The following is a 15,128-nucleotide window of genomic DNA, read 5'->3' as shown; positions in this document are numbered from 1 at the left end:
AGGGCAGGGTGGAGGGAAGTGTGTTTCCATGGAGAGTGGCGGAATCTTCGCCTCTGAGAAGTCTCTCAGGTCCATTGAGCCGAGTGTGGGAGGGGCTGGACTTGGTGGCTTTTGGGGTCCCGGATGGCGTAGAGCTTGAAGGAACAGCAGGGCCCAGAGGCCGGGTCCTGTGGGGGCTTCTCTCCCTTCATTGCGGTGCAGACCTTCCTGCTTCCCTGGGTGTGTCCAACCATAGCCCATCTGGTTCCTGTGCTCTCACCCTGAATGGTGAATGAAGTTGTGCCCAGAGGCCACCCTGGGGGACAGGTGGGGTGTTGGAGGGAGGGTGTCGGAGGGACACCACATCTGCAGGCTGGCTCCGTGGGGGAGGTGGTCCTGGCAGCTGCCTCCAGGCTGAAGTCCTTCTTCTCCCGGGCACTAGGCCAGCCTCCACCATCTAAGCTCCTGATCCCTGGGGAGGGTGCTGAGCCTAAGAAAAGCTTCCTTCAGATCTCCTGGCATCCACTGCCCAATAGCCTGCCAGCCCGAAGCTGTCTGGGCCACTAGCCATGACCGGAAAGGACAGTAGGGAAGCAGGTGATGGAGGCCCACAAGGGCCACGCAAGCTCCAAGGCCTCCCCACCAAACCAGACCATCCAGCAAGCCCGGCTCTCTGTATCCACTGGGAATCTACCGTGGACACTGAGCAAGGTGGGAGAGGGACCCACCACCACGCAAAGCTGGGGGACAGGGAATGTGTTCCAGAGGGGGCAGCCCTGGAGCGGTCCTTGGGGGGCAGAAGAGATGAGGGAGGGAACTCCCGGCGGCCGCAACATGAGGAAGTACTCAGGTGAGGCGTGACACAGGTGCAGAGAAGCCTTGGGACAGAGGGGACCGGGACCATTGGGTGAGTCAGGAGAGAGAAGGCCAGGTTGGGGGAGGGGAGGGAGGGAGGCTTCTGAGTGGTGAGTGGCAGCTCAGATCTATGCTTTAGAAAATGATAAAATTAATAACAGCTCCTACTTCCTGAGACCCTCCACATGCCAGGTCTCGTACCAAGCACTTTACACACTGCATTTCTAACCCCAAGGCCCCCTCGCCAGCTACTTGCTTAGATGGGGGATCGGAGCAGCCGTGTGGGCTGTGGGAGAAGCAGCAGGCCGGGAGTCAGGAGACCTGGGTCCCAGGTCCTCCAGCTCTGGAGCTGCAGCCTTGGGTGAGACACCACTGTTTCCAGGCCTCCCTGTCCCCACCTGTCGAATGGAGACCACCGTTGCCCAAGGGGCTGCACGGGGCTGCTGAGAGGAGCAGCAGGAATGCGCCTGAACACTTAGAGCGCAGTGTCCAGGTGGATCCCTGAACCCCAGGCAGGGCTTTGCTGTGCTGCTCCCCTCGATGCAGTGCTGGGGGCCTGGCCCTCCATCGGGAGTGGCTGGGGCTTAGCCGGGGCACAGTGCCTCCTTGGACCAGGGCGAGTAAGAGACTTCAGAAAGGAAACAGTACCACTTAGCCGGGGTCAAGGGCCCGCAGTGCGAAGCCCAGGCCTCTCCCTCCCCCTCTCTCAGGCCACACCGACCCTGTCCCTGCTGTTCGCCATCACTCTGGTTTCTCTTCCCTTGTAACTCTGACTTGTGATGTTGGCTCACCCTGGTCCTGGCTAGGACCAGACTCTATAACCCAGAGCCAACCGGCCACTCAGCCTCCAATCACAGTGTCTGGGAGAGACAACCTGATTGGCTCAGGGCAGCTGATACTGGGTCCTCTTGGATCAGGAGTCCCTCCCTGGCCCAATCGGCTGTGGCCTGGGCCAGGGTCACCTTGTACAAAGGGGCTGCATAGGCCCACCCTTGACTAGGGTTATTGCAAGGACAGCTCCAAAGAGGCAGGAAGGGAGCAGACACTCTAGAACAGTGGTTCTCAACCTTCCTAATGCCGCGACCCTTTAATACAGTTCCTCATGTTGTGGTGACCCCCAACCATAAAATTATTTCCGTTGCTACTTCATAACTGTCATTTTGCTACTGTTATGAATCGTCATGTAAATATCTGATATGCAGGATGTATTTTCATTGTTACAAATTGAACATAATGAAAGCATAGTGATTAATCACAAAAACAATATATAATTATATATGTGTTTTCTGATGGTCTTAGGCGACCCCTGTGAAAGGGTCGCTCGACCTCCAAAGGGGGCTCGACCCACGGGTTGGCGACCCACAGGTTGAGAACCGCTGCTCTAGACATTTCCACTATAAGCGGCCTCCCTCAGGCCCCTCACCCCCTACCCTCCAGCTTCCCTCTCCTCACCTCCTGCTCTGTCTGGCTCAGGGCCATCTAACACATCCCACGAGACCTCCAGGGGGCTGGCTGCTCCTCAGGACAGAAAGGACTGGCCATCCACCTCTGGGCTCATCAGCCTGGCCGAAGGCAGGGTCTTTGGAGGGACGCCATCAGGACACCAGCTCCTGCCTCACGTGGTTTGAATATCCACTGTATGCAGGATTCAACCTCGATCTTTTGACCTTAAAGTCCAGGCACTTTCAGGCACCCCTGGGACCATCCATTTTGTTTTAGAGCATGGTGTCCGGCAGGCCGTTATCCTAAGACCCATGTAAGCCCTAGGGCAGGGTCTGGGTTCTAGAGTCTTGATCCAATTTCTAGTGACAGCCGGGCCAAGCAGCTCTGTAGCAGCCAGATGTGCACACTCACCCTAAACCACGCTTCCAAGTGTCCAGGGCCATCTTCGAAGGCCACCAGGAGCAGAGCCTGCCGTGCTCCCAGCCACAGGAGCCTGGGCAAGGTTGCTACGGCTCCGACTCCCTCTGGTTTGGGGTGCCCACAGTCCCACCGTCACGGGATGGCTCCTCTGGCATTGGCAGAGGCTCAGCACGTCCTGGGACAAGGCTTTACTGAAGGGACAGTCTGCTCTCACCTGCCCACTGGCTTGTCTCTTTTCCCAGAGGGCAAGACTGAGCCATCCTCGTCTCTGCATCCTCTCCCAGCACTCAGTCAAGTTCCTGGCACAAAGAAGTAGGTGCTTAAGAAATGTTTGCTCAATTAATTAATTAAGACGAGCTAAGAGGGAATGAAGCCGTTTTCATCTCACTGATTTTTCAGCTGATATTCTTGAGACTAGCCAAGTTCTACACCCTCCCCTCACCGTTGCCCCCTCAAACTCCTCAGAGCCGGCTCAGGCTGGTGGAGACCCAGTGCACTCTCAGGCCAGCCTCTCGGGGAGAAGGGCCTGGATGGGAAGGAGGAGGGATCTCAGCTGGAGAAAGCACCTGCTTTGACAGACAGGTTACGAGCTGCCTCTCCGTGCCACCACTTTCCCAGAACAACCTTAAGAGCAATTCATGAAGGTCCCACTCAGATGGGCCATGGACCCCAATCTCTGGGTCCATGAGACCCTGGAAGCGCCTGGAAAGTGGAATAAAAGGAGCAGGACTTAGTCTAGGAAGGCCTGGCTCTGCCGCATACCCGTGTGGCTTTGTCCAAGTCACCCAGCCACTTGGCTCAGACTCCTCAGCTGGAAAACCAGGGCACCTGCCACCCAGAATGCGGCATCTAATCCACTAACATCGGTTAGATTGTACAAGGCCGAGTTGGTACCCTGACTCAGGCTCTCACCAGCTGTGTGTCATGAATGGGCTCCAGAAAGTTTCTGTGCCTCAGTTTTCTCATCTGTAAAATGGAAATAATACCTAGCTCATAAAGTTTTTGTGAAAATCAAATGAAATATTGTGACTAAAAGCACTTAAGACAGTGCCTGGCACATAGATGCTCAATAAATGTGAGCTTTCTTATTTACTGCTATTACTACTGCTATTGTTGTTCCTACTTCCTACCACCACCACCATCACTACTGGCTACTGTGGGCCAGGCACTGAGCTACTGAAAGGTACAAGGCACCATCTCTGTCCTCTGAGCTCAGAGGGAGACTGAGAAGACAAAATGAGACAAGGAGGAAGAGGAGGAGGAAGGGGAGGAAGAGAAAAGGAAGAAGGAAAAAGCAGCAAAAGCAAGTAGAAGCCAAGACTCCAAGCCCCAGGAGACTGGTCTCCAGGGCTCGATGGAGGTGGGGTCAGGGCCCCTCAGGGCTCAGCAGTCAGTAGGGAGAACCTGAGGACTGGCAAGACTTCCTGGGTGCTCTGGCCTGTCTTGGTCCTGGGAGGCTCGGGTAGGGCCGTGCAGCCATCTCCCCCGACTCCGTCATGTGCTGGGCGCTGTATAGGAGTGCGTGGACGAGACACGATTGTATGTCTCTGAAGAGCTGACTCTGGCTGCCCTCTGCCTTGGCTGGGGGGATGTTACTCAGAGCCGTGCTGACCAAGCCAGCCCCTCCCCCCCCGCCCTCCTTTCCCAGGACAGCCCTCGGGTTCCCACCCCACCCACAGCCTCTGCTCAGTGCCAACTGGGACAACTCTGCAGACACGTGGGCCCCAGCAGCTGTGGGTCTAATGTGTACCCAAAGGCTCAGTGCCGTTGCTTTGGGGACCAAACAGTCCCACTGAGATTTCTGCTTTCTCCACTGTTTGTGGATGAGGGAACATGGCCACTCTGAACGCCTAGAACCGTAGAACATTGCAGGGCCCCAAGCATATCTCCTCCAGCCTCTTCGTTTCCCAGAGAAGGAACTCCAGGCCCGGCCAAGGACAGGATCTTGCCTCGAGCACATGGCAAAGCTAGAACCAGATCCCAGGTCTTCTGACTTCCATCCCTGTGGAAGCGTCCAGTGGAAAGAGAACTGCCTTTGAATTTCAAGTTTGGTTCTAGCATTATGGCCTGAGGTGAAACCCTTTATGTCTCTGGGCCTCCGTTTCCACATCTGTAAAATGGGAATAGCAATATCACCTCTTCTACAGGGTTGCCGTGTGAGCTCAGACAATAGGATGTATAGAACTTCCCTGTAAATGACAAAACCCTGCAGAAGTGAAACACTAACAGGCATTGTTATTATTATTCTAGAACGTAGGGCACTGCACATACTAAGGACTCAAAAAAGTCTGCTGGTTGAATGGAGAGTGTTTGAAGCATGGTGAGTGGTGAACAAGGGGCTCCAGGAGCACTATTTGTTTAGATGGTGGGATCCAGGAAGGCTTCACAGAGGGGGTGACTTTTGAGGTGGGCTTTGCTAAAGTAGAAACCCGTGGGCGGCTGCGGGCAGGGCAACAACACAGGAACAGTGTCCAGAAATGTGGACATGCAGCTGTGGCCCTCCAGAGAGCTGTGGATGCCAATTCCACAGGCAGGTTTGGGCTCCAGGCCCTGCTCAAAACTCACCGCTCTCTTCTGGGCCTGTGCATGGTACACAGGACAGGGAGCTAGCAATTTATTAAATAGAAATAACCTCCTAAGCTACCTTGAGCATTGAGGCTCAGCGAGCTGACATGCCTAACAAAGGCCCTGCAGCAGGCCAGCCACCTCGGGCCCAGGGGCTAAATGTGGCCCACCAGTCGCTTTCATAACCAGTGTTATTGGAGCCGCGCCACTCCCACTCATTTACATATTGTCTATGTCTGCTTTCTTGATACAACAGCAGAGGTGAGTTAGTTACAAGAGACAATATGGATTGAGAAACCCAAAATATTCACTATCTGGTCCTTTATAGCAAAAAGTTCGCCAACTCCTATACTACACAGCAAGATGGGGCAGAGCTGGGACGGAGGCCGGGCCTCCGATTTCTGATTGGCTGCTCTTTAACTCTGCACCATTAGGGCCCCTCCAGGCCCCACCCCTGTGACACTGCCCAAAGGGTGAGATTTCAGGCAGCCAGCCTCTGGGCAGGCTCAGCTCCAGGACACATGGTACAGCCAAGAGGGATCCTTGGGGTGGCCACTGTTGCCCCCATGACCCAACATGGCTTCTTACTGGGAGCAGATCAGACGCTTTAGGGGGAAACTGGCCAGGAGATGCCAACCGGCACCAGCTTCTGCTCCATGGGCAAAACAGGAAAAGCCAGTGAGTGTCAGTGTAGGACGCGGGCCAGCCAGATGCTAGAGTTACAGACACAGGCTTTCAAGAAGCACTCAGAGGAGGACGGGCATCTCAGCAGATGGCCAAGTCCACCGTAAATTGGGCTGTAGAATTCCTCTCTCCGTGCCAGGCTGTCTCTGGTGCATTCATGTAATTAAAACCCCACCAGATCCAATCTGTTAGAAGTTCTGAATTCACACATGTCCTGTCCAGCTGGTCATAAGGATGCAGACAAACAACGGGCCTAGGCCATGGCCACCTGGTGTATGGCTGGCCTGGAACAGACCCCCTAGGCCCCAGATTGGCCCTGTTCTATGACACTGCCCACTCTGGGACTCACGCTCTGTCCGTCTTCCCTATCTCCACCCCTTGCGATCCTCCGGCTAACCTTTGATGCCTTCTCTTCCTAGTTCATTCATTCAACAACCAAGATTTATTAAGTGCCAGCTACGTGCCCCATACTCTTCTAGGTGTGAGGAATAGAGTGGTAACAAAAGAGACAAAAAATCTCCACCTTCATGGAGATTATAGTTTAAACCCACACATACAAGAACATCTCACACATTGTGTGTCTGCTCTTTCCTCCCTCCCCTCCCCTCTCCTCTCCTGAACTCAGTGCACTGCTGAGCACTTGACAATGGACCATGCAGAGGCCTCCTAATGAAACATCCTGCTCCCCGTCTCCCACGGCCAAGCCCCAGACCGGGATGCCAGGAAAAGTCATCTCAATACCGCTTTGACGTGTCCGTTCCCTACTCAGGAGCCATCAGCGACTAAGTCGAGGTTCGAATTCCCGTACCTACTAGTACTCTTCAAAGCCCTTGCCCACCTTATCAACCTTCACTACTTGTGAACTTTCCGCTCCAAGAAAACCAGAATTTCTGTTGTTGTTAGGTTTCTAATACTCATTGCTTTCTACTTATAAAAGTAATAGATTTTTGTAGACAATATAAAATACATAAAAGAAAATTAAAATTAATCATGAATCCTGGCCGGTGGCTCAGTTGGTTGAGCAATGCCCCATGCACCAAGAGGTTGCTGGTTCCATTCTTGGTCAGGGCTCATGCCTAGGTTGGGGGCTAGATCCCTAGTAGGATGTGTGCAGGATGTTTCTCTCATCTATGTTTCTCTCTCTCTCCTTCTCCCTTCCTTTCTCTCTGGAATCAATAAAAACATATTTTTTAAATTAACCATGAGCCCATACTTTAAAGATAAACTCTATGAGCTTTTTAGTACATTTCCTTACAGCTTCTCTTTGAGTGTGTGTACTTTTTTTAATATTTGTATATTCAGCATGGGAACCCATTATACATAAAGAGTTACATCCTACCATTTTTGTTTAGCATTCTATGGTGGTTTTCTATGTCATTAAAAGACTTCTCAAGAACAGCACTTTCGTGGCTGCACAATATTCCAACACATAAATATGCCTTAATATGTTTAACCAAACCCTATCGGTGAACATTAGGACTGTTTACCATTTTTCACAATGAAAATACTGCTATAAACATCCTTGCTCATAAATCTTTGTTCCGCTCTCTGGTTATTTTCCGAGCAGAGATTCCTAGAAGTGGCATTGCAGGTCCAGCGGGTAGACACGCTTCCGAGGCTCTTGCTGCATCTCATGAAGCTGCCTGTCTGAGACTGTGTGTTGGTCCCCTCGATCCCCGATTTGTGAGAATGTCCCCCAGCCTCAGACAGGTCTATTTTGTCTGCCCCTAGCACGCCACGTGTCTTCCTAGCATTGTGTCTTTGCTTCAGCAGCTTCCCTCTATCAGAAGAACTCTGCATTTCCCACCCATCTTTCAAAGCTCAGGGAAAAGACCACCTCCTCCGTGAAGCCCTTCCTGATACCCCAACTGAAGTTCTCCGCCTCTAGCCTTCCTTCAGCCCCTGTCTTAAATTCTTCCTGAAACAGTTCCCATGCGTGTATATAATTTGTGTTATAATAACCTCTTCTTTGTTGCTTCCACTGAGATATTTCATCTGATTCCCTTTCGGACAGAAAGTGTTTTGAGGTCAAGAACCGTGGCTTGATCATCTGGGTCTACTTACTTGCTGTGGCCCCATCACCAGCCTCAAGCTGGTCCTTGATTCCCTGGAAGCGTCACTATTCCTTGGCCTATGAGAACAGCCTTTAGGATGCCCCCCTCTGCAGGCGGACTGCGCTAGGACGGAGGGTCCTAGATTCCGGTCCTGGCTCTGTCACGGACTCACCTTGACCTAGGGCTAGTCCCTGACCCCTTCTGAGCCTCAGTTTACCCACCTATATAATGAGCGCGGTGAACTACATAGTCTCCCACATTCCAGCCTCTGCAGCCCCTGGTCCCAGGCACCCAGAGCAGCCCCAGGGTGCCTCTGAGGGCCCCTGTGCAAAGCCAGCCTCTGGGATAGGCCTGAGGGAGCCGGCCAGGGAGGCAGGCCTGGCTCCGGGCCAGGCTGTGTCTGCAAACACTGACCTTGGCTGCCGCAGGGATTTTCCATGACACCAGCACCCTCCCCCTCAGCTCCCCCTAATCCTGTGGGCCTGGGGAGTGTGGGGGATGGGAGTGGTGAAGGCGGCTCTATGTTCAGGACCCTGAATCAGAGTAATAGGGGCACCTGTGGATGGTAGAGAGCTCAGAGAGAGAGAGAAGAGAGAGGGATGGGCCTACACTGCAAAGTCTGGGAGGAAATCAGGGGTCGGGAGAGAACCTGCTGGGGGTGTGGGGAGTGGGGAGAAGAGCTGAGAGAGTAGCTGGGAAGATGGGAAGAGAGGCCTTGGAAAGGGGCAGGGGAGAGAGGGGAGAGGGAGGAAGGGTGCTATGCTTCAGAGCTGTCCTTCCAAGGAGCTCTGGCCTGGAGGGGACAAACTCCAGACCCAGTTCTGCACACTGGCCCCTCCCCGCACCCAGGTCCATGAGGCCCTGGTGGTTTCCCAGGCCTACCACAGGCCTGGGCAGGGAGGGGTTCCTCCCGGGGCACTGAAGCTGACCTCCTTCTGCAGGGGCCTGGGGCCACAGGGAGGGCAGGGGATGTGAGTCACTGAAGGCCCTGTGCCAAGGCTGCCGCCCCTCCCCCTGCTGGGTGTCTAGGGGAGGTTTCTCCCATCCACATCCCAGGCAGCAGGTCTGCTGCTCCCACCAGGCCTTGCGCGGGACCCTGAGGGGACTTGCGGGCCCTCCAGGAGCTCGGAGCCGCGCAGAACTCTGCAAACTTGAGTGCACAAGTGCCAGGTGAGGCAGAGAGCGAAGCAGAGAGGCCCCTCCAGCTCCGGAAAGGGTTCAGAAAGGTTCTTGGAAAAGGTGGTGTCTGAGGGGGGTTCTAAAGGATGGAGAAGGCCCGCACTTCTCCCCAAGTCCACCAAGCGGGACAGCCTCCTCCGTCCCCGCTGAGGGCCCGGCACTGCTACCAGCTGCTTCTGCCTCATCTCCTTTAACACACCCATTAGGCCCCTTCAAGCCTCCAGTCCCACCTCCTGGCTCCACACGGCTGCCATCCCCAGAGCAAGGGGGGATCCCTGGCGGGTCTTTCCCAAGTGCCTCTCAGGCTCGGGCCCAGCAGGAAAGCCCAGCCCCTCTCTGGGGCAGCTGTGTGTTACAGCCAGCCCTGGAGCTGCCTCTGTCTCCCTGGAGCCCCCACTCCTCTCCAGTGGCCCCCCCAGGCTCAGGCAGCACCCTGGGGTCAGGCCCTTCCCCATGTCCAGCTCTGCATCAGCCCAAGTTCACAGCCTTTGGGCACCTCAGGCCACAGGTCACCCATCCTTCTTCCCTCAGGGCAAACATTAGCCCAGCCAGCGCCGTATTTACATTAGATAAGTAGGTGTTTGGGAACCAGGAAACAGACCCAGCCAGGCATGGCCGAGGGCTGTTTGTCCCTCACCTATAGAAGGGCTGAGCCAACCAGAGAAGGGACATCAGAGAATCTGAGGACCTTGGAGTTCTTGATGCTACAGAGGAGAGTTTCCCAAACTGTGCTCTAGGGAGCACTTGTCCAGCAAGGTGCACTCTCAGAAAAGTAGCGGCAGGTCAAACAAGTGGGAAAATGTAGCATGTGCTCCCCACTCTGACGGACCTCGCATGTTAACCCGTGTAGGCTCCGGTGAAGCTGACACAAATGAAATGACAACAACTCCTGTTACGCTCAGCCTTCCTCCAATGGGCTTTAACCAAACAACTCTTCTCAGCCAACAGTTATCCACAGTCCATGGGACTGTATTTCAGGAAATGAACTTTGGGAAATACTGACCATAGAGTGTTGATGCTGAAAGGAACTTTAAAATCCATCTAATCTTGATGTTCCCCAAAATATTCATACTAGTGATTCGTATTTATTGATCCCAGGATCCCAGGCATTTTAAGTCTACTAACTCATCAAAGCCCCGCAGCAGTTCTACGAGGTGAGCCCACCACTATTCCCATTTCACAGGTGTGGACACTGAGGCACGTGGCCAAAGTTGAAAGCTGTTTGGCCCCAAAGGCTGTGCTCTCATCTACGCCACTAAACTGCAGAGATCCCCCGCAGAAAACAGAAATACCTATTTTCAGCATTTCAAAAGGGTAACAATAACTTAATTCAGACTCATAAAATCAGTTATCCCCTGCTAAGCTGAAGTTTTGATTGGCAGATGTGTCCTTAATTCATTTTGATGGGAAAATAATTAATTATTGCTATCACATTTATTCAGTGCCTGTTCTGCTCTGATCAACAACACATTGTACTGTGTTGTTGATAAATAAAATCTTTCGAAATCTGCACTCTAAGTGAGTGAACAGAAAAAAATAATAAAAGGGACCATAGCAAGGAAAAAAGGTGGAAACCTTTTATCTTGCCCTATCCTCCCATGTCACAGATGAGGAAAATTGAGGCCCAGAGAAGGAAAAGGACTTGCCCAAGGCACAAAGCTAGCAGTGGTCAGGCTCAAGTCAGAGCCCCAGGTCTCCTGCCTCCTGGCCCCAGGCTCTTTCCTCCACCCAAGGCTGTGGCCAGCATTCTGGCTCTGTGGCCAGCTGGACCAGTGGTACAAGGCCAGGCACTCAGGCTGGCAGGCATATGAGGTCAGTGGGGAGCAGGCAGCTGCGCCCAGTTCAACCACGGCCATTACCAAGGCTCAGACTGGTCATTAGTGCTTTGACCAGAAGGAACTAGGCCACAGGGAGAGAAAGTCCACTAAGAGGTACTCTGGACCCCCAGCCCTCTGCATCTCCCTGGAAGGCAGCGCTTCAGCCAATCTCCGAGCTCCCTGGTGATGCCGGGAGGAAAACAGAAGAACTGTAATAATATTCATCATTAATATTGATGTCCAGCCCCATGATTAATTTTTTTGGTCCAGCCACCCGGCTTCCTCAGGTGAATCCCATGCCTCCAGCTGGGTTCCAGGCCCACCGCTTAGCTGAGTTGCTCCCACGCAGGACATGCTGGGCCTAGTTGAATGAACAGGTCAACTCTGGTCACGCTGAGCCAGAGGGCAGAGGACCGAGCATTGCATTTAGAACGGAGTATCCTGGGTGATAGTCCTGGCTCTGCCATTCACTGGCTGCATGACCTTGAGAAGGTCACGTTTCCTCTCTGGCCTTCATTTCCCCCGTCTGTACAATATAAGGACTGAGCTCTATGATCGCTAAGGGCCTCTCTGGCCCTTAGAACCTTAAGTCAATGGTGGATTCAGGCCGGGTGGCTGGAAGACAAGGGGCAGGGACAGCCCTGGTTAGCGCTCTGAGAGACAGCGGCTAGGGTCTTATGGTTGGTGCCTGGGTTCTGGCTGGTCAGTCCACTGGATACAATGAAGGAGGGTCCTCAGACAATGAGCCCCAGATAGCAGCCTCTGTGTGTATCAGTGACACACAAGGACAGATGGAGCCCATCACCAGGGGACGCAGGGCTGGACAGGAGGGAGAAGATGGGGGCTACTGTTTGCCCCTCTCCCCCTTGTAAACCCCAGCCTGATGTGGGCAAGGACCAGGCAGGCAGTGGGCCTGCTGGCAGGCAGACAAGACTTGCCAAACTCCCAATCATTTCCCAGACCTCCCAGGGTCCCCTGGGAGTGGCTCCACCCCAGCGGGCACCCCTCCAAGTGGAGCCCACGTCAGCAGGTCCTCACAGCTCCCTGGGCCTTTCACCCAGGGACAGTGGACCAGGCAAAGGGGCAGAGGCATGCTGACCCTGGGCCCGATGCTTGGAGAAGCGTGTGATTCCCTGGGCATCACGCTTCCGGGGCTGTTTCTGCCATGTCCGGCTCGGGCACTGCCCAAGAATGAGGCACCGAGTGGAGCACTCCCCGCTCGGGGCCCCAGCTTCCCATCCTAGTCACCCTTCCTGGGTGATGCCTTGGCTCCGAGGCACTGGAATGAGTGATGAGTCAGAAAGTCCCAGTGGCCTTAGCCAACTCACAAGCCCTCTCCAGCCTTAATTTCTCCATCAATGGAGACAGTCATGATAATGACCTTAGGAAGTTTTTGAGAATTAAAGTTTAAAATGTACCTGAAAGATAAGACCTTCAGCCTCAGCCTGTGGTGGGAAGTGAGGGGGTGCGGGGCGGCCTGAGGGCCGCTGACCCCAAAGGCAAGGCTGGGGCCACCCTGGACAGGACCATGGCTATAGTGAGGCCTGAGGCTCTAGCCTGGTAAGAGCCTTTGGTTGAGCCTGGATGTGCCACCTGCTTTGAAAATCACTCCGTTCAACAGGAGGCAGGCAGGGAAAGGCGCTGTCATCTGGGCTGGGAGACAGGGAGAGCCTGAGGGTCTCAGGATGGGGCAGGGAGAGGCCGGGAGGAGGGCGGTGTGAGAAATGCATGGGGGAGGTGGCTGTCACGTCTGCTGGGACGTGGGCTGTATTCAGATGGGGGAGAGTCCCGCCTGAAGCTGGGGGCTTTGTGGGCCACCCACCATGGGCAATGAGGCTGCCAGGCGGGCGGGCGCTGGGCCTTCCTGAAGGCTGGTGGGCCAGGAGAAAACAGGGCCTATGAACAAACACAGGCTGAGGTGTTGGTGCTGACCAGAGCGGTCCTTCTCCCTGATGGGGGGATATGGCTGCCGGACCCCACAGAGACTGCCCCCACCTCCAGGACTCCCGCTGTGAGCCCCATCGCTGCTGCTTCTCTGGCAAACTCCACAGGTTCCAAGTGCTTTCACAGCCAGTCTCTCCTTTTCCCCTGAAGGCAGCTCTGAAGGCGGCCAGGGCAGGGATTAGCAGCTGTAGCTCAAGCCCCAGAGTGCAGGAAGGTAAGAGAGGTCCAGAGTGGGGGTGGATTTGCCCACAGCCAGCAGGTGGTCATGCTGGGGCTGGGCCCACACTACCCAACCCGGATCCAGCCCATCCACAGTGCCATGCCCTCCCCCACACCCTGTGTGGTGCTGGCCTGCTGGACAGGGAAGGACAGGGTGAGAAGCCGCTCTGGCGCGGGGCCTGCCCAGCTGTCGAGGTGAGTTGTGATCTGGCTGCCATGGCCGAGCTGGCGGGCACAATCTGTTCTCACTCTGCCGGGACCTGGACAGGCCAGGCGTGGTGGCGCACCAGCTCAGCTGTCCAGGCCCCTGGCAACGGGTGACACAGCCCCCAGCTAGATGCCGGGGTCAGGGAGGCAGGGGACCCCATTCTAAGGGTACCCCACAGCCTCACGTGCCCCAAGCAGCTGTCCCCAGACCTCCCTGAGCTTGAAGACTCAAATGGCCTTGGGCTGACAGATGCCTACTTTATTGGACCTGAGCTGACCCCTAGCCCAGGTGGAAGGTGAGGGCAACCTGGCACTTCATTCATTACTCACCATAGTGAGCTCTTCTTGAGCACTTGATACATACTAGGCTCTGGGCTAAGGGCATTAAACACATTTTCTCACTTATTTCACCCCCTAAAGCCCTGCGTATTAGCCCCATTTTACAGATAGGGAAACTAAGGCTCAGAGAGGTTTAAAATCACACACACAGTCCGTGGAAGAATAAAGATTTGAATTCAGATCATACACCAAAGCACGCAGTATCCTGCCCTGCCTCGTCAAAGGTGCTGTGGGCATATCCCCTGGGCATGAACTAGAGAGGAACATGACAAGGTCCTGCAGTGCCTACCCTACACCCTAAGCTAGCGTTTACCTGTATCTGTGTAGTTGGTGACCCTGGGGGGCGGGTCAGGGGGTGCTGGTAACATTGGCCCTGGCGTTCTGAGCTGAACCTTCTGTGCCACTCAAAGCAGAGGTCACCTTCAGCTGGGGAGAATCCAGAACAACTGCATGGAAGAAGCAACATTTGGTTAAGTGTCGATAAGGCTTTGAAAGGAGGAAAAATTGGAAAGCCTGCCAGCATTGTTTTTATTATAATCATTTCATTAATGAAGTAATGTATATCTTAGCCCAGCGAAGGAAGCAGAGCCAGGACCCGTAGATTTCATTTTACAAATGAGGGAACGTGTTCAGAAAGTGGGGGTCATTTGCCCACGGTCACCCAGCCACTAGTAACAGGGCCAGAGCCGGTGCCTTGGTATTCTGAGTTCCCACCCAGGATCCTGTCCCCTCCAGGGCTCCAGGCAGAACTCCATTTGATGGTTGGCTCAGAGGGAAGCTTCCTTCACTGCTGGCCTCTCCAAGGTGGGGCAGGTGTAGGTAGGGCAGAGAGGGGGGCAGGAGGCAGGGGGCAGGTGTCTGGCATCCGCAGCCCCGTAGAGCTTGCTTTCTCTCCTCTTCCACTGTTTCTCCCCCCCCCCCCCCCTAGGCTATGGCCACGCAGCGCCCAGCACGGATGGCGGCAAGGTGTTCTGCATGTTCTACGCGCTGCTGGGCATCCCGCTCACGCTGGTCATGTTCCAGAGCCTGGGCGAGCGCATCAACACCTTCGTGAAGTTCCTGCTGCACCGCGCCAAGCGGGGCCTGGGCATGCGGCGCGCCGACGTGTCCATGGCCAACATGGTGCTCATCGGCTTCTTCTCGTGCATCAGCACGCTGTGCATCGGCGCGGCCGCCTTCTCCTACTACGAGCACTGGACCTTCTTCCAGGCCTACTACTACTGCTTCATCACGCTCACCACCATCGGCTTCGGCGACTACGTGGCGCTGCAGAAGGACCAGGCGCTGCAGACGCAGCCGCAGTACGTGGCCTTCAGCTTCGTCTACATCCTCACGGGCCTCACGGTCATCGGCGCCTTCCTCAACCTCGTGGTGCTGCGCTTCATGACCATGAACGCCGAGGACGAGAAGCGCGACGCCGAGC

The 15,128-nt window shown here is 54.8% G+C and overlaps 1 protein-coding gene across 1 annotated transcript in view; it reads left to right on the top strand.

Moving 5' to 3' along the window:
* The window catches only part of KCNK3 (potassium channel, two pore domain subfamily K, member 3), a gene marked incomplete at its 5' end in the record, with an annotated part of 34,043 nt that overhangs the window by 18,408 nt on the left and 507 nt on the right, over positions 1-15,128 (top strand). The window contains one exon of the mRNA XM_005874966.2: positions 14,634-15,126. Within this exon, the coding sequence (XP_005875028.2) occupies positions 14,634-15,126 (493 nt within the window). The remainder of the gene's footprint in view (positions 1-14,633; positions 15,127-15,128) is intronic.

Source organism: Myotis brandtii, unplaced genomic scaffold (genome assembly GCF_000412655.1).
Source record: "Myotis brandtii unplaced genomic scaffold, ASM41265v1 scaffold454, whole genome shotgun sequence".
Lineage (NCBI taxonomy): Eukaryota > Metazoa > Chordata > Mammalia > Chiroptera > Vespertilionidae > Myotis > Myotis brandtii.
The sequence above is the reverse complement of the archived record's forward strand: the minus strand, read 5'-3'. Positions and strand labels throughout refer to the sequence as shown.